Source organism: Ranitomeya imitator, chromosome 6 (genome assembly GCF_032444005.1).
Source record: "Ranitomeya imitator isolate aRanImi1 chromosome 6, aRanImi1.pri, whole genome shotgun sequence".
Lineage (NCBI taxonomy): Eukaryota > Metazoa > Chordata > Amphibia > Anura > Dendrobatidae > Ranitomeya > Ranitomeya imitator.
Genome location: NC_091287.1, coordinates 181088627 through 181112304, shown reverse-complemented (window position 1 = coordinate 181112304; position 23678 = coordinate 181088627). Strand labels below are relative to the sequence as shown.

The following is a 23678-nucleotide window of genomic DNA, read 5'->3' as shown; positions in this document are numbered from 1 at the left end:
GACCGTTGTGGGCTTGGGGACCTCATTTCTCTTTCCTCTGACATGTATATCATGTCAGAAGAGAGAAATGTTTTTAACAGCTGGCACATTTCTTTTAAATGTGATCACTATTATTCATTGAATAATGGTGATCACGTGATCAGCGACAACAAAAACCAGACTTGATCGTGTTCTCCAGGGTCTCAGCTGCTGACTTATTCTGACTGCCATTTTAAAACAGCAATGAGGGAATAAGGCCACTTAATGGCGGTCGTTTTAATGCGTATCAGCGGCCGTTAAGGGGTTAAATGGGAAGATACTTACCATTAACTACACTGCAAAAAATGTGGTAGCAAAATGAATAAATTGTTATAGACAAGAAACATTAATAGAAATGTTGTCAATATTCTAACGCAGGGGTGGGCAAACTGTGGATCGCACAACTGTTCCAGTCCGGCCCCCTAAGACAACCGAAGGGCCCTCAAATCTAGTGACCATTTGACGCCACCCACTATCACTGCCATCGTTGGGATGCAGACATCAGTGAATACATTGGTGGTGTAAGAACCACCGGCCCCATCTTCCACTAATCAGGAGGTGACACCGCTAATGCAATGACGTCATTTCATCATGTCAGCTGTGCACTACAGAGAAAGGGGTAAAGGCAGGGCATCAAGGGGTACAGGAGCGAGGTGACTGTGGTGGTTTTTTCATGTGGAAAGGAATGTTTATATGTATATAGGAGGCTATATGGGACTCATTCTGTATATAGAAGGCTGTGTTGGGATCATACTGTATATGAGAGACTATGTGGGGCTCATACGATATATAGGGGCTGTATGCGGGGTCATACGGTATATAGGGGGATATCAGCATATTTAATTCTGCTCAACATTAAGTGATACAATTAATATTAATATAAAATAATTAACATTAATATGTTAGTATTAAAATTAATATTGAGCATAATTATTTCAACCTATTGGTTCAGCCCTGCACCACAGTCACGGTCTCTCATATGGCCCCTTGGGAAAATGCATTGCCCATCTCTTTTCTAATGGAGTTAAAAAAAACAAAAAACACAAATGTCATTCATCTTTGCATAGAGGATACCTCCTAAAGGATCAATAGACAGTTACATAAATATTAAGCCAATATTAAGGTCACATCCTTATTACAAACTAAACCCCAATTATACAACCCCAAATACATTCTTACCATGCATGCAGAATAATTTGCAGGTTCTAATTTTCTCATTATTGGAGCTCCAATTAAATAGAATTTTCCTTGCACTGATGCAGCCTGCAGATTTATAAGACAAATAATTACTATACATTTATTAATAAAAAGTACCTAAACTACCAATTATTTTATTTAATCAAAACAGATGCAGTAATTCTGTAATAACATACACACACACATACACACACATCTGCATAAATGGTAAGGCTTCTTTTAATGATAAAAATCTCTAGTTTGTGTGATTGCATTCACAAAGTCATTGTGCATTGTCCATTTTTTCTTTTTTAAGTGAACACCACACAAATATGATATTCTACAGGGCCACTCAAATGTAAGTTTTCTTTTTGGACATGTATTAAAAATCAAGACAAATCCTTGGCTGCTCTGACTTTTTAAGTCAAAGTCAACCGTTTAAGTGAAAGGTACAGCACACAATGTACAATTCGCAGACACAAAACAGGTTTATATGTGTGAATATAACCTTAACCCTTTTGCTGGTTGGGTTTTCTTGACAATGTTAGCCAGGACAATTTTCTTTTGATGTGTACAAATAAACAATTAAAACTTAGATTACTAAATAATATTTTGATATTAATTTCCAATGACTAGGTATTTTCTATTGTCAAAATGCCACTCAGCACTTTATAGACGCAGGCATCTTCAAACAGGTTTAGCTAAACATGTGATACAAACAGAATATTAGATATACCACACCCCTTAAAATAAGTTTAACATGTGCAGAATCCATTCATACCACTAAGGCAAGGGCCGCGATTGCCACAAATGAGACAAAGAAGAAACTCTTGCCTTAGGTAGCGGTCCGAACAGTGTTTAAGGGGGTGACATTTTGCCGACACCACCCCCCACCCTACAGGAGTGGGATTTGTCTAGTTCTTAGAACAGGTTGTTAAACCAACAAAAGGCTTGGAGAAGTATATCTCCAACCATAAATATGTAACACCCCAGGGGACCGGTTGTTACAGTGCTGTTGCCTTACTTTCGGGGAGGGCGATATCATGCTTGGAGGCAATGGGAATTTCCTTTTTACCAGGTAAGGCACTCACATGCAACACATTCCAAATCTAGGCCAGGAGGGGGAGCTCAGGACCCAGATTGAGGAGAGCTTCCCTGAGCTTTAAGTGTCCTGGTCTGGAGGAGTTAGGTCAGTTGGAGAGAAACACTGATACAGAAGGACGTCTGGAGCAGACGGAGAGGCCTGGCAGGCAGCCACGTGGGAGCTGCAGACTCTGGAAAGAGCGATAGCCTGAAGGGTTGAATGTGGTGGAGCTACAGAGGAAAGGAGCAGAGGAGAAATAAAGGGCTCAGAGGGGAACAGCGGGGAGGACACCCTCAGAGCCATAGCGCGGAAGCCGAGTACCGGGAGCCCGAGGCCTTAGTGGAACTGTAGGACACTTGGCAGAACCGGAGGGCTAAGAAATGTAAGTGATCAGCCCGCACCACACCTGAGATGCAGCAGCACCTGAGGAGCCAGGGGCATGATAGAGTCCCTGTAAAACGGCTCAAGCTTCCCATCATGCAGGTACCTGTTCCAGGACAGGTGAAAAGAGGACTTTGCTAGTAAGCTTGAAGCAGCAGGGACCTCACATACAACAGCGCTGGTAGGAAAGGCTTACGGACCTCAACTGGGGAGGAGTTCCCTATTGACTCCAAGCCGGCTGGACCCTATCTACACCTGCACCTGCACCTGCACCTGGTACCATGGACTGAGGCCTGTTACATCTACAGTAAACCAGGTAAAGGCTTATCATACTGTGTCCTCCACTTATTCGGCGGTATACACCACCATCATCGCCATACTCCTTGGGAGCCCTGGGGACCCTCGATTGTGGGAAGCGTTACCATCATTGCTGCAACAACATTCCCCAGAGGACCCCTTTAAAGCAGCGTCGGTCCCCCTATTGACCGAACACTACAGGTGGCGTCACGACAGACTTTATCACAATTCCCTTTAAAGACCGTTCCCCTATTACAGTGAGTCCCAGAGCCACGGACTGGGTCGCAGCCACCATGACATCCCCTTTAATTGCGACCGGACCTGGTGCCAAGTGTTATGAAAGGCAATTCAGTACTACAATGGACATAGCGGTCAGAGCACATACAGTGATCTGACAATAACCCAAAATCATAGAACAAGCTCTGAGACGTGGGAACTCTGCAGACCGCAATCCCTAATCCTCTCCAAACAACACTAGAGGCAGCCGTGGATTGCGCCTAACTCTGCCTATGCAACTCGGCACAGCCTGAGAAACTAACTAGCCTGAAGATAGAAAATAAGCCTACCTTGCCTCAGAGAAATACCCCAAAGGAAAAGGCAGCCCCCCACATATAATGACTGTGAGTTAAGATGAAAAGACAAACGTAGAGATGAAATAGATTCAGCAAAGTGAGGCCCGACTTTCTTAACAGATCGAGGATAGAAAAGGTAACTTTGCGGTCTACACAAAACCCTAAAGAACACCACGCAAAGGGGGCAAAAAGACCCTCCGTACCGAACTAACGGCACGGAGGTACACCCTTTGCGTCCCAGAGCTTCCAGCAACAAATTAGACAAGCTGGACAGAAAAAATAGAAAACAAATAGCAAAGAAGAACTTAGCTATGCAGAGCAGCAGGCCAAAGGAATGATCCAGGGAAAAGCAAGTCCAACACTGGAACATTGACAGGAAGCCAGGATCAAAGCATTAGGTGGAGTTAAGTAGAGAAGCACCTAACGACCTCACCAGATCACCTGAGGGAGGAAACTCAGAAGCCGCAGTACCACTTCCCTCCACCAACAGAAGCTCACAGAGAGAATCAGCCGAAGTACCACTTGTGACCACAGGAGGGAGCTCTGCCACAGAATTCACAACAGTACCCCCCCCTTGAGGAGGGGTCACCGAACCCTCACCAGAGCCCCCAGGCCGACCAGGATGAGCCACATGAAAGGCATGAACAAGATCGGGAGCATGGACATCAGAGGCAAAAACCCAGGAATTATCTTCCTGAGCATAACCCTTCCATTTAACCAGATACTGGAGTTTCTGTCTAGAAACACGAGAATCCAAAATCTTCTCCACAATATACTCCAATTCCCCCTCCACCAAAACCGGGGCAGGAGATTCAACAGATGGAACCATAGGTGCCACGTATCTCCGCAACAATGACCTATGGAATACGTTATGTATGGAAAAAGAATCTGGAAGGGTCAGACGAAAAGACACAGGATTAAGAACCTCAGAAATCCTATACGGACCAATGAAACGAGGTTTAAACTTAGGAGAGGAAACCTTCATAGGAATATGACGAGAAGATAACCAAACCAGATCCCCAACACGAAGTCGGGGACCCACACGGCATCTGCGATTAGCGAAACATTGAGCCTTCTCCTGGGACAAGGTCAAATTGTCCACTACATGAGTCCAAATCTGCTGCAACCTGTCCGCCACAGTATCCACACCAGGACAGTCCGAAGACTCAACCTGTCCTGAAGAGAAACGAGGATGGAACCCAGAATTGCAGAAAAATGGCGAAACCAAGGTAGCCGAGCTGGCCCGATTATTAAGGGCGAACTCAGCCAAAGGCAAAAAGGACACCCAGTCATCCTGATCGGCAGAAACAAAGCATCTCAGATATGTTTCCAAGGTCTGATTTGTTCGTTCGGTCTGGCCATTAGTCTGAGGATGGAAAGCCGAGGAAAAAGACAAGTCAATGCCCATCCTACCACAAAAGGCTCGCCAAAACCTTGAAACAAACTGGGAACCTCTGTCAGAAACGATATTCTCTGGAATGCCATGTAAACAAACCACATGCTGGAAGAACAATGGCAGCAAATCAGAGGAGGAAGGCAATTTAGACAAGGGTACCAGATGGACCATCTTAGAAAAGCGATCACAGACCACCCAAATGACTGACATCTTTTGAGAAACGGGAAGATCAGAAATAAAATCCATAGAGATATGTGTCCAAGGCCTCTTCGGGACCGGCAAGGGCAAAAGCAACCCACTGGCACGAGAACAGCAGGGCTTAGCCCCAGCACAAATCCCACAGGACTGCACAAAAACATGCACATCCCGCGACAGAGACGGCCACCAAAAGGATCTAGCCACCAACTCTCTGGTACCAAAGATTCCAGGATGACCAGCCAACACCGAACAATGAACCTCAGAGATAACTTTATTGGTCCACCTATCAGGGACAAACAGTCTCTCCGCTGGACAACGATCAGGTTTATTAGCCTGAAATTTTTGCAGCACCCGCCGCAAATCAGGGGAGATGGCAGACACAATTACTCCTTCCTTGAGGATACCCGCCGGCTCAGACAAACCCGGAGAGTCGGGCACAAAACTCCTAGACAGAGCATCCGCCTTCACATTTTTAGAGCCCGGAAGGTACGAAATCACAAAGTCAAAACGGGCAAAAAACAGCGACCAACGAGCCTGTCTAGGATTCAACCGCTTAGCAGACTCAAGATAAGTCAAGTTCTTATGATCAGTCAATACCACCACGCGATGCTTAGCTCCTTCAAGCCAATGACGCCACTCCTCGAATGCCCACTTCATGGCCAGCAACTCTCGGTTGCCCACATCATAATTTCGCTCAGCAGGCGAAAACTTCCTGGAAAAAAAAGTGCATGGTTTCATCACTGAGCAATCAGAACCTCTCTGCGACAAAACAGCCCCTGCTCCAATCTCAGAAGCATCAACCTCGACCTGGAACGGAAGAGAAACATCTGGTTGACACAACACAGGGGCAGAAGAAAAACGACGCTTCAAGTCTTGAAAAGCTTCCACAGCAGCAGAAGACCAATTGACCAAATCAGCACCCTTCTTGGTCAAATCGGTCAATGGTTTGGCAATACTAGAAAAATTGCAGATGAAGCGACGATAAAAATTAGCAAAGCCCAGGAACTTTTGCAGACTTTTCAGAGATGTCGGCTGAGTCCAATCATGGATGGCTTGGACCTTAACAGGATCCATCTCGATAGTAGAAGGGGAAAAGATGAACCCCAAAAATGAAACCTTCTGCACACCAAAGAGACACTTTGATCCCTTCACAAACAAAGAATTAGCACGCAGGACCTGAAAAACTGTTCTGACCTGCTTCACATGAGACTCCCAATCATCCGAGAAGATCAAAATGTCATCCAAGTACACAATCAGGAATTTATCCAGGTACTCTCGGAAGATGTCATGCATAAAGGACTGAAACACTGATGGAGCATTGGCAAGTCCGAATGGCATCACTAGATACTCAAAATGACCCTCGGGCGTATTAAATGCAGTTTTCCATTCATCTCCTCGCCTGATTCGCACCAGATTATACGCACCACGAAGATCTATCTTGGTGAACCAACTAGCCCCCTTAATCCGAGCAAACAAATCAGATAACAATGGCAAGGGGTACTGAAATTTAACCGTGATCTTATTTAGAAGGCGGTAATCTATACAAGGTCTCAGCGAACCATCCTTCTTGGCTACAAAAAAAAACCCTGCTCCTAATGGTGACGATGACGGGCGAATATGCCCCTTCTCCAGGGATTCCTTCACATAACTGCGCATAGCGGCGTGCTCAGGCACGGATAAATTAAACAGTCGACCTTTTGGGAATTTACTACCAGGAATCAAATTGATAGCACAATCACAATCCCTATGCGGAGGTAGGGCATCGGACTTGGGCTCATCAAATACATCCCGGTAATCAGACAAGAACTCTGGAACCTCAGAAGGGGTGGATGACGAAATTGACAGAAATGGAACATCACCATGTACCCCATGACAACCCCAGCTGGACACCGACATGGATTTCCAATCTAATACTGGATTATGGGCTTGTAGCCATGGCAACCCCAACACGACCACATCATGCAGATTATGCAACACCAGAAAGCGAATAACCTCCTGATGTGCAGGAGCCATGCACATGGTCAGCTGGGTCCAGTATTGAGGCTTATTCTTGGCCAAAGGCGTGGCATCAATTCCTCTCAATGGAATAGGACACTGCAAGGGCTCTAAGAGAAACCCACAACGCTTAGCATACTCCAAGTCCATCAAATTCAGGGCAGCGCCTGAATCCACAAATGCCATGACAGAATACGATGACAAAGAGCAGATCAAGGTAATGGACAGAAGAAATTTTGACTGTACCGTACCAATGGTGGCAGACCTAGCGAACCGCTTAGTGCGCTTAGGACAATCAGAGATAGCATGAGTGGAATCACCACAGTAGAAACACAGCCCATTCAGACGTCTGTGTTCTTGCCGTTTAACTCTGGTCAAAGTCCTATCGCACTGCATAGGCTCAGGTTTAAGCTCAGGTAATACCGCCAAATGGTGCACAGATTTACGCTCACGCAAGCGTCGACCGATCTGAATGGCCAAAGACATAGACTCATTCAAACCAGCAGGCATAGGAAATCCCACCATGACATCCTTAAGGGCTTCAGAGAGACCCTTTCTGAACATAGCTGCCAGCGCAGATTCATTCCATTGAGTGAGCACGGACCACTTTCTAAATTTCTGACAATATACCTCTATCTCATCCTGACCCTGACAAAGAGCCAGCAAATTTTTCTCTGCCTGATCCACTGAATTAGGTTCATCGTACAGCAATCCGAGCGCCAGGAAAAACGCATCGATATTACTCAATGCAGGATCGCCTGGCACAAGAGAAAATGCCCAGTCCTGAGGGTCGCCGCGCAAAAAAGAAATAACAATCAAAACCTGTTGAACTGGATCACCAGAGGAGCGAGGTTTCAAGGCCAGAAATAATTTACAATTATTTTTGAAACTCAGAAACTTAGTTCTATCTCCAAAAAACAAATCAGGAATAGGAATTCTTGGTTCCAACATAGCTTTCTGATCAATAGTGTCTTGAATCTTTTTTACTCTTGCCGAGAGCTGATCCACAAATGAAGACAGACTTCTAATGTCCATCGCTACACCTGTGTACTGAACCACCCAAATGTCTAGGGGAAAAAAAAGGCAAAACACAGTGCAAAGAAAAAAAAATGGTCTCAGAACTTCTTTTTTCCCTCTATTGAGAATCATTAGTACTTTTGGCTTCCTGTACTGTTATGAAAGGCAATTCAGTACTACAATGGACATAGCGGTCAGAGCACATACAGTGATCTGACAATAACCCAAAATCATAGAACGAGCTCTGAGACGTGGGAACTCTGCAGACCGCAATCCCTAATCCTCTCCAAACAACACTAGAGGCAGCCGTGGATTGCGCCTAACTCTGCCTATGCAACTCGGCACAGCCTGAGAAACTAACTAGCCTGAAGATAGAAAATAAGCCTACATTGCCTCAGAGAAATACCCCAAAGGAAAAGGCAGCTCCCCACATATAATGACTGTGAGTTAAGATGAAAAGACAAACGTAGAGATGAAATAGATTCAGCAAAGTGAGGCCCGACTTTCTTAACAGATCGAGGATAGAAAAGGTAACTTTGCGGTCTACACAAAACCCTAAAGAACACCACGCAAAGGGGGCAAAAAGACCCTCCGTACCGAACTAACGGCACGGAGGTACACCCTTTGTGTCCCAGAGCTTCCAGCAACAAATTAGACAAGCTGGACAGAAAAAATAGAAAACAAATAGCAAAGAAGAACTTAGCTATGCAGAGCAGCAGGCCAAAGGAATGATCCAGGGAAAAGCAAGTCCAACACTGGAACATTGACAGGAAGCCAGGATCAAAGCATTAGGTGGAGTTAAGTAGAGAAGTGTTATGGCTGGCAATCAGGCAACACAGCGTGCAGTAATCAGCGCACATACAGAGATCTGGCAATAACCAAAAACAATAGGACGAGCTCTGAGACGTGGAATCTCTGTAGACTGCAGTACCTGATCTATCCTCACACAACTATAAGCAGCAGTGGATTGCGCCTATCACTACCTATGCAACTCGGCACTGCCTGAGGAGCTGACTAGCCTGAAGATAGAAATACAAGCCTGACTTACCTCAGAGAAATACCCCAAAGGAATAGGCAGCCCCCCCACATATAATGACTGTTAGCAAGATGAAAAGACAAACGTAGGAATGAAATAGATTCAGCAAAGTGAGGCCCGATATTCTAGACAGAGCGAGGATAGCAAAGAGAACTATGCAGTCTACAAAAAACCCTAAAACGAAAACCACGCAAAGGGGCAAAAAGACCCACCGTGCCGAACTAACAGCACGGCGGTGCACCCCTTTGCTTCTCAGAGCTTCCAGCAAAAGTTAATAGCAAGCTGGACAGAAAAAACAGAAAACAAACTAGAAGCACTTATCTAGCAGAGCAGCAGGCCCAAGGAAAGATGCAGTAGCTCAGATCCAACACTGGAACATTGACAAGGAGCAAGGAAGACAGACTCAGGTGGAGCTAAATAGCAAGGCAGCCAACGAGCTCACCAAAACACCTGAGGGAGGAAGCCCAGAGACTGCAATACCACTTGTGACCACAGAAGTGAATTCAGCCACAGAATTCACAACAGTACCCCCCCCTTGAGGAGGGGTCACCGAACCCTCACCAGAACCCCCAGGCCGACCAGGATGAGCCACATGAAAGGCACGAACAAGATCTGGGGCATGGACATCAGAGGCAAAAACCCAGGAATTATCTTCCTGAGCATAACCCTTCCATTTGACCAGATACTGGAGTTTCCGTCTAGAGACACGAGAATCCAAAATCTTCTCCACAATATACTCCAATTCCCCCTCCACCAAAACAGGGGCAGGAGGCTCCACAGATGGAACCATAGGTGCCACGTATCTCCTCAACAACGACCTATGGAATACATTATGTATGGAAAAGGAGTCTGGGAGGATCAGACGAAAAGACACCGGATTGAGAATCTCAGAAATCCTATACGGACCAATAAAACGAGGTTTAAATTTAGGAGAGGAAACCTTCATAGGAATATGACGAGAAGATAACCAAACCAGATCCCCAACACGAAGTCGGGGTCCCACACGGCGTCTGCGATTAGCGAAAAGCTGAGCCTTCTCCTGGGACAAGGTCAAATTGTCCACTACCTGAGTCCAGATCTGCTGCAACCTGTCCACCACAGAATCCACACCAGGACAGTCCGAAGACTCAACCTGTCCTGAAGAGAAACGAGGATGGAACCCAGAATTGCAGAAAAATGGAGAGACCAAGGTAGCCGAGCTGGCCCGATTATTAAGGGAGAACTCAGCCAACGGCAAAAATGACACCCAATCATCCTGGTCAGCGGAAACAAAACATCTCAGATATGTTTCCAAGGTCTGATTGGTTCGTTCGGTCTGGCCATTAGTCTGAGGATGGAAGGCCGAGGAGAAAGATAGGTCAATGCCCATCCTACCACAAAAGGCTCGCCAGAACCTCGAGACAAACTGGGAACCTCTGTCAGAAACAATATTCTCAGGAATGCCATGTAAACGAACCACATGCTGGAAGAACAAAGGCACCAAATCAGAGGAGGAAGGCAATTTAACCAAAGGCACCAGATGGACCATTTTAGAAAAGCGATCACAGACCACCCAAATGACCGACATTTTTTGAGAAACGGGAAGGTCAGAAATGAAATCCATCGAAATATGTGTCCAAGGCCTCTTCGGGACTGGCAAGGGCAAAAGCAACCCACTGGCACGTGAACAGTAGGGCTTAGCCCTAGCACAAATTCCACAGGACTGCACAAAAGCACGCACATCCCGCGACAGAGATGGCCACCAGAAGGATCTAGCAACCAACTCCCTGGTACCAAAGATTCCTGGATGACCGGCCAGCACCGAACAATGAAGTTCAGAGATAACTTTACTAGTCCACCTATCAGGGACGAACAGTTTCTCGGCCGGACAACGATCAGGTTTATTAGCCTGAAATTTCTGCAACACTCTCCGCAAATCAGGGGAGATGGCAGACACAATGACTCCTTCCTTGAGGATACTCGCCGGCTCAGATAACCCCGGAGAGTCGGGCACAAAACTCCTAGACAGAGCATCCGCCTTCACATTTTTAGAGCCCGGAAGGTATGAAATCACAAAATCAAAACGAGCAAAAAATAACGACCAACGGGCCTGTCTAGGATTCAAGCGCTTGGCAGACTCAAGATAAGTAAGGTTCTTATGATCAGTCAAAACCACCACGCGATGCTTAGCACCCTCAAGCCAATGACGCCACTCCTCGAATGCCCACTTCATGGCCAGCAACTCTCGGTTGCCCACATCATAATTACGCTCAGCAGCAGAAAATTTCCTGGAAAAGAAAGCACATGGTTTGAACACTGAGCAACCAGAACCTCTCTGTGACAAAACCGCCCCTGCACCAATCTCAGAAGCATCAACCTCGACCTGGAACGGAAGAGAAACATCAGGTTGACACAACACAGGGGCACAGCAAAAACGACGCTTCAACTCCTGAAAAGCTTCCACGGCAGCAGAAGACCAATTAACCAAATCAGCACCCTTCTTGGTCAAATCGGTCAATGGTCTGGCAATGCTAGAAAAATTACAGATGAAGCGACGATAAAAATTAGCAAAGCCCAGGAATTTCTGCAGACTTTTTAGAGATGTCGGCTGAGTCCAATCCTGGATGGCCTGAACCTTAACCGGATCCATCTCGATAGTAGAAGGGGAAAAGATGAACCCCAAAAATGAAACTTTCTGCACACCGAAGAGACACTTTGATCCCTTCACGAACAAGGAATTAGCACGCAGTACCTGGAAAACCATTCTGACTTGCTTCACATGAGACTCCCAATCATCTGAGAAGATCAAAATGTCATCCAAGTAAACAATCAAGAATTTATCCAGATACTCACGGAAAATGTCATGCATAAAAGACTGAAAAACAGATGGAGCATTGGCAAGTCCGAACGGCATCACCAGATACTCAAAATGACCCTCGGGCGTATTAAATGCCGTTTTCCATTCATCTCCCTGCCTGATTCTCACCAGATTATACGCACCACGAAGATCAATCTTAGTAAACCAACTAGCCCCCTTAATCCGAGCAAACAAGTCAGAAATCAATGGCAAGGGATACTGAAACTTAACAGTGATCTTATTAAGAAGGCGGTAATCAATACACGGTCTTAGCGAACCATCCTTCTTGGCTACAAAAAAGAACCCTGCTCCCAATGGTGATGACGATGGGCGAATATGTCCCTTCTCCAGGGACTCCTTCACATAACTGCGCATAGCGGTGTGTTCAGGTACGGACAAATTAAATAAACGACCCTTAGGGAATTTACTACCAGGAATCAAATCGATAGCACAATCACAATTCCTATGCGGAGGTAGGGCATCAGACTTGGACTCTTCAAATACATCCTGAAAGTCCGACAAGAACTCTGGGATGTCAGAAGGAATGGATGACGAAATAGACAAAAATGGAACATCACCATGTACTCCCTGACAACCCCAGCTGGTTACCGACATAGAGTTCCAATCCAATACTGGATTATGGGTTTGTAGCCATGGCAACCCCAACACGACCACATCATGCAAATTATGCAGTACCAGAAAGCGAATAACTTCCTGATGTGCAGGAGAAATGCACATGGTCAGCTGGGCCCAGTACTGAGGCTTATTCTTGGCCAAAGGTGTAGCATCAATTCCTCTCAACGGAATAGGACACCGCAAAGGCTCCAAGAAAAATCCACAACGTTTAGCATAATCCAAATCCATCAGATTCAGGGCAGCGCCTGAATCCACAAACGCCATGACAGAATACGATGACAAAGAGCACATTAAGGTAATGGACAAAAGGAATTTGGACTGTACAGTACCAATAACGGCAGAGCTATCGAACCGCCTAGTGCGTTTAGGACAATTAGAAATAGCATGAGTAGAATCACCACAATAGAAACACAGTCTGTTCAGACGTCTGTGTTCTTGCCGTTCTACTTTAGTCATAGTCCTGTCGCACTGCATAGGCTCAGGTTTACTCTCAGACAATACCGCCAGATGGTGCACAGATTTACGCTCGCGCAAGCGACGACCGATCTGAATGGCCAAGGACATAGACTCATTCAAACCAGCAGGCATAGGAAATCCCACCATTACATCCTTAAGAGCTTCAGAGAGACCCTTTCTGAACAAAGCCGCTAGTGCAGATTCATTCCACAGAGTGAGTACTGACCACTTCCTAAATTTCTGACAATATACTTCTACATCATCCTGACCCTGGCATAAAGCCAGCAGATTTTTCTCAGCCTGATCCACTGAATTAGGCTCATCGTAAAGCAATCCCAGCGCCTGGAAAAATGCATCAACATTACTCAATGCAGAATCTCCTGGTGCAAGAGAAAACGCCCAGTCCTGTGGGTCGCCGCGCAAAAAAGAAATAATAATCAAAACCTGTTGAATAGGATTACCAGAAGAATGAGGTTTCAAGGCCAAAAATAGCTTACAATTATTTCTGAAGCTCAGGAATTTAGTTCTGTCACCAAAAAAACAAATCAGGAATCGGAATTCTTGGTTCTAGCATCGATTTCTGATCAATAGTATCTTGAATCTTTTGTACATTTACAACGAGATTATCCATTGAGGAGCACAGAGCCTGAATATCCATGTCCACAGCTGTGTCCTGAAGCACTCTAATGTCTAGGGGAAAAAAAAGACTGAAGACAGAGCTAAGAAAAAAAAATTCTGTCAGGATTTCTTTTTTCCCTCTATTGGGAATCATTGGTGTGGCTCCTTGTACTGTTATGGCTGGCAATCAGGCAACACAGCGTGCAGTAATCAGCGCACATACAGAGATCTGGCAATAACCAAAAACAATAGGACGAGCTCTGAGACGTGGAATCTCTGTAGACTGCAGTACCTGATCTATCCTCACACAACTATAAGCAGCAGTGGATTGCGCCTATCACTACCTATGCAACTCGGCACTGCCTGAGGAGCTGACTAGCCTGAAGATAGAAATACAAGCCTGACTTACCTCAGAGAAATACCCCAAAGGAATAGGCAGCCCCCCCACATATAATGACTGTTAGCAAGATGAAAAGACAAACGTAGGAATGAAATAGATTCAGCAAAGTGAGGCCCGATATTCTAGACAGAGCGAGGATAGCAAAGAGAACTATGCAGTCTACAAAAAACCCTAAAACGAAAACCACGCAAAGGGGCAAAAAGACCCACCGTGCCGAACTAACAGCACGGCGGTGCACCCCTTTGCTTCTCAGAGCTTCCAGCAAAAGTTAATAGCAAGCTGGACAGAAAAAACAGAAAACAAACTAGAAGCACTTATCTAGCAGAGCAGCAGGCCCAAGGAAAGATGCAGTAGCTCAGATCCAACACTGGAACATTGACAAGGAGCAAGGAAGACAGACTCAGGTGGAGCTAAATAGCAAGGCAGCCAACGAGCTCACCAAAACACCTGAGGGAGGAAGCCCAGAGACTGCAATACCACTTGTGACCACAGAAGTGAATTCAGCCACAGAATTCACAACAGAGAAGCACCTAACGACCTCACCAGATCACCTGAGGGAGGAAACTCAGAAGCCGCAGTACCACTTCCCTCCACCAACAGAAGTTCACAGAGAGAATCAGCCGAAGTACCACTTGTGACCACAGGAGGGAGCTCTGCCACAGAATTCACAACAGCCGAGTACCCCACTGCCCTGGTGGGCAACTCAAATACGTTTGAAAACATGAGTAGTGTGATGGTACATCAAGGGTTGAAGCAACGTGCAGCATGGCATGATGAAGCACATGGTCAGGCTACTCACATCACTGTTGCTTCATAGAGGCAGCAATTCAGAGGCAAGGTATGCGCTTCGTAGTGCAGCCCAAGATACAAAGGACCTTTATGTAAAATGAGGGGATTTCCATTAGGGCAAAGTATGAGAGATGGCACAGTATAGTGAGGGTCAGCGTGTGGGGGGACAATATGGAAGGGACATAGTGAAAAAAAGACCACAGTATAAAGAGGGGCAAAGGGAGGGAGGACAATATTGAGTTAGATGCAGCATGAGGTGTACAGTGTGGGGGACATCGTGAACAAGAGGTGCAGTAAACATGGATTGAGTAAAGTATGGGGCTATAGTAAGGAGCATGGGAAAATACAGTGTGAGGGTACATTGTGAAGAGGGGACAGCATGGCGTAAAGTACGGGAACAGTATAGAAAGGGGGCAATATGGTGGGAACTCTGAAGATGGGAACAGTGTCAGGGGAAACAGTGGAGACAGGACAATATGAAGTGAGGATGGGGTATTAGCCATAATACATTATGACATTTAGGTCATAAGAGCGAACTGTGTGGAGGCAATGTGCCATAAGTGTGGGAGTCATATTCTGTGCAGACAGTAAGAGGCAATTATTTATTCAGAGACAGAGCATGATCAGTTTATTTTTAAAGGCATCATGTTGAGATGTACTGCTGAAGGCTGGAGAAGAGTGAAGTCTGCAGAGATGAGCTGTGGATAGGAAATATTATCATGGCATCTGGACCATATGAAGAAGAAAGGGAACAGAGTTACTCCAATCAAAAAAAATCACCTGTAAGATACCTTAATGTAATGATTTGCGAGACTGCATCTAATCAGTACTGTGGTCACTGTATCATCTGCAGTCTGATGATGGCTGGTAAAAAGAACTTCCATCATCTCCTGGCCACTGCTAAGAACATACTGGGAGTTGTAGGTTCATGCGAAACAAGTTTATATGGTGGAAGTTGACTTGACATTGCAGTTGATCACTGTACTAAACCTTGTGCTGTATTTAGGCACTGATGGTGATTCTAAAGATCTATTCATGTACTTTTGGTGGCTCTGGTGATGTATTCATTCACTGATGGCGGTTCTGGTGATGAATTCATGAGCTGACAATTATTCGTATATATTCCTGAACTGTTATTGCTTCAGACTGTGTTCGCTATTCTGCACTGAGCTTTTGAAATAGAAACCGAGCAAAATCTCACCAAATCCTTCTCAATCTCAAAACTCTAAGTTTTGAGGATTGTTAGGTTTTAACATAGCCATGAAGCACGGTTTGGATTGCTACTTGTACAAGATCAGAACCACCGCAAGCATATGAATAAATCACCAAGTTTATTACAGTGTTCAATTACAGTGTCAGGTCAGCTTCATGTACAAATGTTTTGCATGAACCTACAACTTCCAGTATGTCCTTAACAATGGTAAGGTGATGCTGGGAGTTGTTATTATTATTTATTTATAAAGCACCATTAATTCCATGGTGCTGTACATTAGACGGGGTTACATCAAAATACAAATATCACTTACAGTAAACAAAACTAACAATGGCAGAGTGGTACAGAGGGAAGAGGACCCTGCCCTTGCGGGCTTGCATTCTACAGGATTATGGGGAATGAGACAGTAGGTTGGGGGTTGCAGTAGCTCCGATGGTGTTGAGGTGGCTGTGTGGTCATTACAGGTTGTAAGCTTTTTTGAAAAGATGGGTTTTCAGGTTCCATTTGAAGGATTCAAATGTGGTGGATAACCTGACGTGTTGGGGCACAGAATTCGAGATGATGGGAGATATTCGGGAGAAGTCTTGGAGGCGATTGGGTGAGGAGCGAATAAACGTGGAGGAGAGAAGGAGGTCTTGGGAGGACCGGAGATTACATGAGGGAAGATATTTAGAGATTTGCTTCGAAATATACAGAGGAGAAAGGTAGGTCAGTGTTAGTAGTCTAAACTGGATACGCTGGGAAATTGGGAGCCAGTGAAGGGATTTGCAAAGAGGGGAAGCAGGAGTGTAGCGAGGAGAGAGATTAATTAGTCGGGCAGCAGAGTTAAGGATGGACTGGAGGGGTGTGAGGGTGTTAGAAGGTAGGCCACAAAGGAGGATGTTGCAGTAGTTGAGGCAGGAGATGATTAGGGAATACACAAGCATTTTGGTAGAGTGAGGGTTGAGTAAAGGATGGATTCAGGAAATATTTTTGAGCTGGAGGTGACAGGACGTGGCAAGAGCTTGGATGTGCGGTTTGAAGGACAGGGCAGAGTCAAGGGTTACTCGGACGCAGCGGATTATCGGGACAGGGGAAAGTGTGAATTCATTTATTGTGATAGAGAAGATTGATCAAGTAGGGAAGGTGTTCAAAATGGAAGAAAGATAATTAGTTCAGATTTGTCCACACTGAGTTTGAGGAAGCAAGAGGAGAAGAAGGAGGATATGGCTGACAGACACTCTGGAATTCTGGACAGCAGAGAGCTGTAAGTTCCTGATGTAGCTTCAGCTAAGTGTGCTAGGTTATCTCATAGATGTCAAACTCTGGGTCAAGGGCCAAATATAGCATGCAGGGTGGGTGTATTGGGTCTCCCACCAGGCATCACACTTTCATCTGTATCGGCATACTTCTGCCATCATCCTCCCTCGGTGTCAGATGTCTCACTGCAGAGGGCGCAATGATATCACTACAATGTTCCCCTATGTGGAGCGTGCAGAGGTTCAGAGAGCTTGCAGTCAACACCGGAGCAGAGGGGGACACGTTTTTTATGTGGGGCCATTATACTGTATGGAGGAATGTGCGGGGCCCATTTTACTAAATGGAAGACTATGTGGGCCAATTATGCTGTATGGAGGACTATGTGCAGCCATTATCATGCATGAAAGACAATGAAGGGCCAATTACACTGTATGGAGGATTATGTGGGGTCCATTATACTGTAAAGAGGACTATGTAGGGCCATTATACTGTATAGAAGGCAATGAAGGGCCCATTATAAAGTATGGAAGGCAATGAAGGGCCCATTATACTGTATGGAGAACTATGTGGGGCCCATGATAATGTATGGAGGACTATATGGGGTTATTGCATTGTATGGAAGACTATGTGGTGCCCATTATACTGTATGAAGGACTATGTGGGGCCATTATACTGTATGGAAGACTATATGGGGCCCATTATACTGCGAGGTGAACCATATGGGCCATTATACTGTATGGAAGGCAATTCGGGGCCCATTATACTGTATGGAGGACAATGAGGGAGCCATTATACTGTATGGAGGACTATGTGGGGCCCATGATACTGTGTGGACTATGTGGGGTTATTATATTTATGGAAGACAATGTGGTGCCCATTATACTGTATGAAAGACTATGTGGGGTCATTACACTGTATGGAAAACTATGTGGGGCCCATTATGCTGTGAGAAGGACCATGTGGGGCCATTATACTGTAAGAAGGACAATGCAGAGCCCATTACACTGTATGGAGGACTATGTGGGGCCATTATCTATATATATAATTGTCTAAGGGTTTTTCCGTCTGTCTGTCTGTCTGTCTGTCTTGGAAATCCCGCATCTCTGATTGGTCGAGGCCGCCAGGCCTCGACCAATCAGCGACGGGCACAGCATGGCGACGATGATGTCATAAAGGTTGCCTCGACCAATCAGCGACGGGCACAGTCTGCTGCGAATTCGCCTCGACCAATCAGAGACGGGCACAGTATCGACGTAGATGTCATAATGGTTGCCATGGCGACGATGATGTCATAAAGGTTGCCTCGACCAATCAGCGATGGGCACAGTCTGCCGCGAATTCTGGAATCATCATTGTCCATATAATACGGGGACATACATATTCTAGAATACCCGATGCGTTAGAATCGGGCCACAATCTAGTACTGTATAAAAGGCAATGCAGGTTCCATTATACTGCATGGAGGACTATGTGGGGTCATTATACTGTATGGAAGGCAATTCAGGGCCTCTTGTACTGTAAGAAAGACTAAGTGGGACCATTCTATTGAATTGAGGACTATGTGTGGCCATTATACTGTATGGAAGACAATGCAGGACCTATTATACTGCCGTGAGAACAATATGGGGCCATTAAATTGTATGTAGGACTATGTGGGGCCCATTATACTGTATGATGGGTCATCATACTGTGTTTTTGTTGGCATCATACATTATTATTATTATTAGTGATGAGCGAGTGTGCTCGTTACTCGAGTTCTCCCATGCATGCTCAGGTGTTCTCCAAGTATTTGGGTGTGCTAATAAATTTAGTTTGTGTCGCCGCAGCTGTATGATTTGCGGCTGCTAGACAGTCTGAATACATGTGGGGATTTCCTAACAAACAGCCAATCCCTGCATGTTTTCAGGCTGTCTAGCAGCCGCAAATCATGCAGCTGTGGCGACACAAACTAAATTTATTAGCACACCCAAATACTCGGAGAACACCCGAGCATACTCTGGAAAACTCCACTAACTCACTCATCACTAATTATTATCTGTATTATTCAGGGTTTTTATTCTTTGCTATTACATATTTAAATTAGCCCATTGGGCCATTTGCTTTTACTGCTTCTACAGTGGCATGTAAAAGTTTGGACACCCCTGGTCAAAATTACCATTATTGTGAACAGCTAAGCAAGTTGAAAATGAAATGATCTTTAAAAGAGCTAACGTTAAAGATGACACACTTCCTTTGCATTTTAGTCAAAAAACATATTTATTGTAATTTTTTACATTTTAAAAATTACAAAAAGGAAGCTGGTCCAATGCAAAAGTTTGGGCACCCTTGTAAATTTGTGCGCTCAGATAACTTTGACCAAGGTTTCAGACCGTAATTAGCCTATTAGGATTATGGCTTGTTCACTATTAAGGCTATGTGCACACATTGCGGATTTTGATGCATTTCCGCAGCGTTTTGGGACACGCGGAATTGCATCAAATCCACTGTGAAGTGCACAAGCAATGTTAGTCAATGGGAAATTGAGACTTGGTGTGCCCATGCTGCGGAAAAAAAGTGCGGATCTGCAGTGTTTAATTTTCCTCAGCATATCAATTGTTTTTGTGGATCTGCTGCATTTCTGCACCCATTGACTTCCATTGCTTCAGTCAAATCCACGGTTTTGCTGCGGAATTGCATGCGAGAAACGCTGCAGACCGGGAGGAGGAAGACTGTAACAGTTCAACAGTAAAAAAAACAAAACATACAGTACATACTCACCAAACACCTGGTCGCCGATGTCCTCGTTCTCCTGTAATAAAATAAAATAATAAACCAACAGTATACTTCCTGTTCCGATGTACTCCATTTAATAACGACTGTCCCATGACGATCTCCTGTGTAGAACTCAGTCACTGTTCTACAAGGCTCTCCGGTAGGGTTGAGCGACTTTTACTTTTTTAGGGTCGAGTCAGGTCTCTCTCTCTCTCTCTCTCTCCCAACCTCCCCCCCTCCGTCCCTGAACAGAAAAGCTGGTGTTACACATTTCAAATCGCTACAGCGCACAAGCGACAAGATGACGATAGGCGTCCACGCCCCTAAGACCTATGTCATCACTCTGCCCACGCTCCTTCATTGGCTGAAAAAATGGCGCCAAGCGCGTCATACGAAACGCGACTTTGGCGCGAAAGTTGCGTACCGCATGGCCGACCCCACACAGGGATCGGGTCGGGTTTCATGAAACCCGACTTTGCCAAAAGTCAGCGACTTTTGAAAATGAACGATCCGTTTCGCTCAACCCTACTCTAGGGCGATGCACTGAGCGGAGGTAATCCTCCGCAGTGTATCCCTCCACAGCCAGGAGAGAGGTCACCTAAGTTCATTCATGCTGTAATAAAGCCACGGCAAGTAATGCAGCAGACATTTTAGGGATCTGTATCTGAATCTGTATAGTGCTTTAATGAAATAGAGCTCACATATCAGGAATAGAAACAGGGAGAGAAAGTTATAAAACAATGGAAAGATACAACAGACAGTATGCATTGTTCAATGTAAGCAGCGATGATGTGTTTAATATTTTATTTAATTAAAATACTTTATTCTGGCTGTGTCTTTATTTAACTCTTTAACAACTATAGGATTAGTAATGGATAGGTGTCTTATTGACACCTCTTCATTACTAAGCCGGCTTGAGGTCACCTTACAATACAAAGGTGACATCAACCCCACAAATATTACCTCATATGCCACTGCAACAGGGCAGTGGGAAGAGGGAGGCTAAGTGCCGGAATTGGCACATCTTAGAGATGCCCCATTTCTGGGGTGGCCGTGAGCTGGTATTTGTAGCAGTGAGGGCAATATCTATGGTCCCTTCTTAGGCTATGAATATCAGTCCACAGCTGTCTGCATAGCATTTTCTGGCTATTAATTATAGGGGGACCCCGCATCATTACATTGTTATTTTTTTGAGGGTCCCCTTATTTTAATAGCCAGTAAAGGCTAAATATACAGTCGTGGGCTAATATTCATAGCCTGGGAAGATCCATGGTATTAACCCCTTTCCCAGGCTATAAACATCTGCCCCCAGTTGCTGGCTTTCCCTCTCTGGCACAGAAAATTGCCCAGGAGCCCATGCCATTTTTTTCAATTTTTTTAATTAAACAGATATTGCGTTTAAGGCCTGGGTCACACTTGCGAGAAACTCACAGTCTCGCACCTCAATACCCGGCAATGCCACCGGGACTCAGGACCTGAGTGTGCGGCTGCATGTATTTCTATGCAGCTGAACGCTCCAGTCCGAGTGACAACGGCAGTGTCGGGTACTGAGGTGCGAGACTCATGTGAGTTTCTCGCAAGTATGACCCCGGCCTAAAGCAGATTTTGTGTGTGTTTGTGTGTGTGTGTGTGTGTCTTTATTTAACTCTTTATGTACCATTTTATTATGTTTATTACTAAACATAGGGATTGGTATTATCTCTCTATAGATCTATCTATCTATAGATATATCTATCTATCTATCTATCTATCTATAGATATAATCAGAAAAAAGAAATTTAAGCACAGCAGAAAACTGGGTGCAGAGTCTCATAGGCATATACCAAACCTTAGAAGTAAAGTAAAAAAAAATCTGAAACTGCACTCCATAAGGCAATAATAAGATGCTCTTTATTGGCCCATGTGGTAACATTTCGGTCCTGGTTGCAGACCTTTCTCAAGCCTTGAGAAAGGTCTGCATCCAGGATCGAAATGTCGCCACATACAGTATCTATCTATCTATCTATCTATCTATCTATCTATCTATCTATAACTCTATCTATCTATAGATCTATCTATGTATCTATAGATCTATGTATCTATAGATCTATCTATCTATAGATCTATCTGTCTATCTATCTATAGATCTATCTATGAATCTATAGATCTATTCTGTGTGTAAACATTATTCGTCAATGGAGTATGTAAAAGAAGAGGTTGGACAAGGAAATTACATCACAATTCTTTTTTTTTTTTGTTAAATAATATATCTTTATTTAGCTGACAAAAAAGCAGGAACATCCGCATAAAAAACGCATCAAAAACGCGTGGATTTTTAACTGCGTTTTCTGCCAAGAGATGCATAATCTGGGCAGAAAATTCCACATGCAAATCTGCAATGTGTGCACATACCCTTACTGTACTGTACAGGAGGCAAGAGAAGAATTTTCATCCATAGATACTAACAACAAACAAACAAGTTCTTTGCTAGGTGGAAGAGACTAGCAGATACAGATATTTACCTCATTATGTGAAACCTCTGCATTATACCATTTATTCCCATATAGACCATCAAGTAATACACTAAAGCAATAATTCCACCATTGGTTTTCTGTTCTGATTTCACTAAATGGTTGTTTAGCATTCCTAAAGGGAAGCATATAAGAAATTGTGCTCTCAAATAAAGAAATAACACATCAAATGGAAAGTAATAAAATCAGACATTATTAAATTTTAGTGCGGTCATACACTTGTTGGTTATATGCTAACTTTTTTTTCATCGAATAATGATGTGATTCCACCATGCTTGTCTATTTCGAAAGGGAAAGATAAATAAGCAGCTACTGGACCCTAAGGCTAAATTCATACTTTGCTTAGTGATACATTTTGTATGCAGTGTCATTTTGGTTTTTTTGTTTTTTTAAACACACAGTAGACACAATGAATAGATGCAGTCTTAGGGCAGCAGCTTACCTTTGGAGAGAAAAAAAGGTTCTATGTATGCTTGAGTGACTGTCAGAATTCCGCTATAATCACAAAGCTGGGCAACTTTATTATTAGTGATGAGCAAATCAATTTCAAGCTAAAAAAATTCATAACAAATTTTAAGAAAATCATTGGACCTTGCAAATTCAAACAATTTGTGAATCGCCTAAAAAATGCCAGCCACCATTTTACACAAAGGAAAAATTGTATCTGCCAGAGAAAGCTGAAATGTCCTCAGGTTGTAAGATTTCCCATAATGCCTTGCAGTTATCTCATCCCATGCTATAGCACAGCCAACCATAGCCTGTAGAAAAGGCACGGCAACTAATGCAGCAGATATTTTAGGGTGAATCTGTATAGTGCTTTAGTGAAATAGAGCTCACATCTCAGGAATAGAAACAGGGAAAGTTATAAAACAATGGAAAGATACAGCAGACAGTATGCATTGTTCAATGTAAGCAGTGATGATGAGTGTAGTAGTCTGTCAATAAGTCTGGGGTCACACAGCCATTGCTTGTATCATGTGAGAGAATTGGGCGGATTATGCTAATGACATTGAGCTCAAACGCTATCAGAATTTGATCACCTTAGTGTGACCCAATTCTG

The 23678-nt window shown here is 44.4% G+C and overlaps 1 protein-coding gene across 1 annotated transcript in view; it reads right to left on the bottom strand.

Annotated features, from left to right (window-relative positions):
* Positions 1–23678, bottom strand: part of PKD1L1 (polycystin 1 like 1, transient receptor potential channel interacting) — a 528440-nt gene that overhangs the window by 189086 nt on the left and 315676 nt on the right. Inside the window, exons 39-40 of the mRNA XM_069732261.1 lie at positions 22610–22733; positions 1198–1281 (exon numbers count right to left, since the gene is read on the bottom strand). Coding sequence (XP_069588362.1) covers positions 1198–1281; positions 22610–22733 — 208 coding nt within the window. The remainder of the gene's footprint in view (positions 1–1197; positions 1282–22609; positions 22734–23678) is intronic.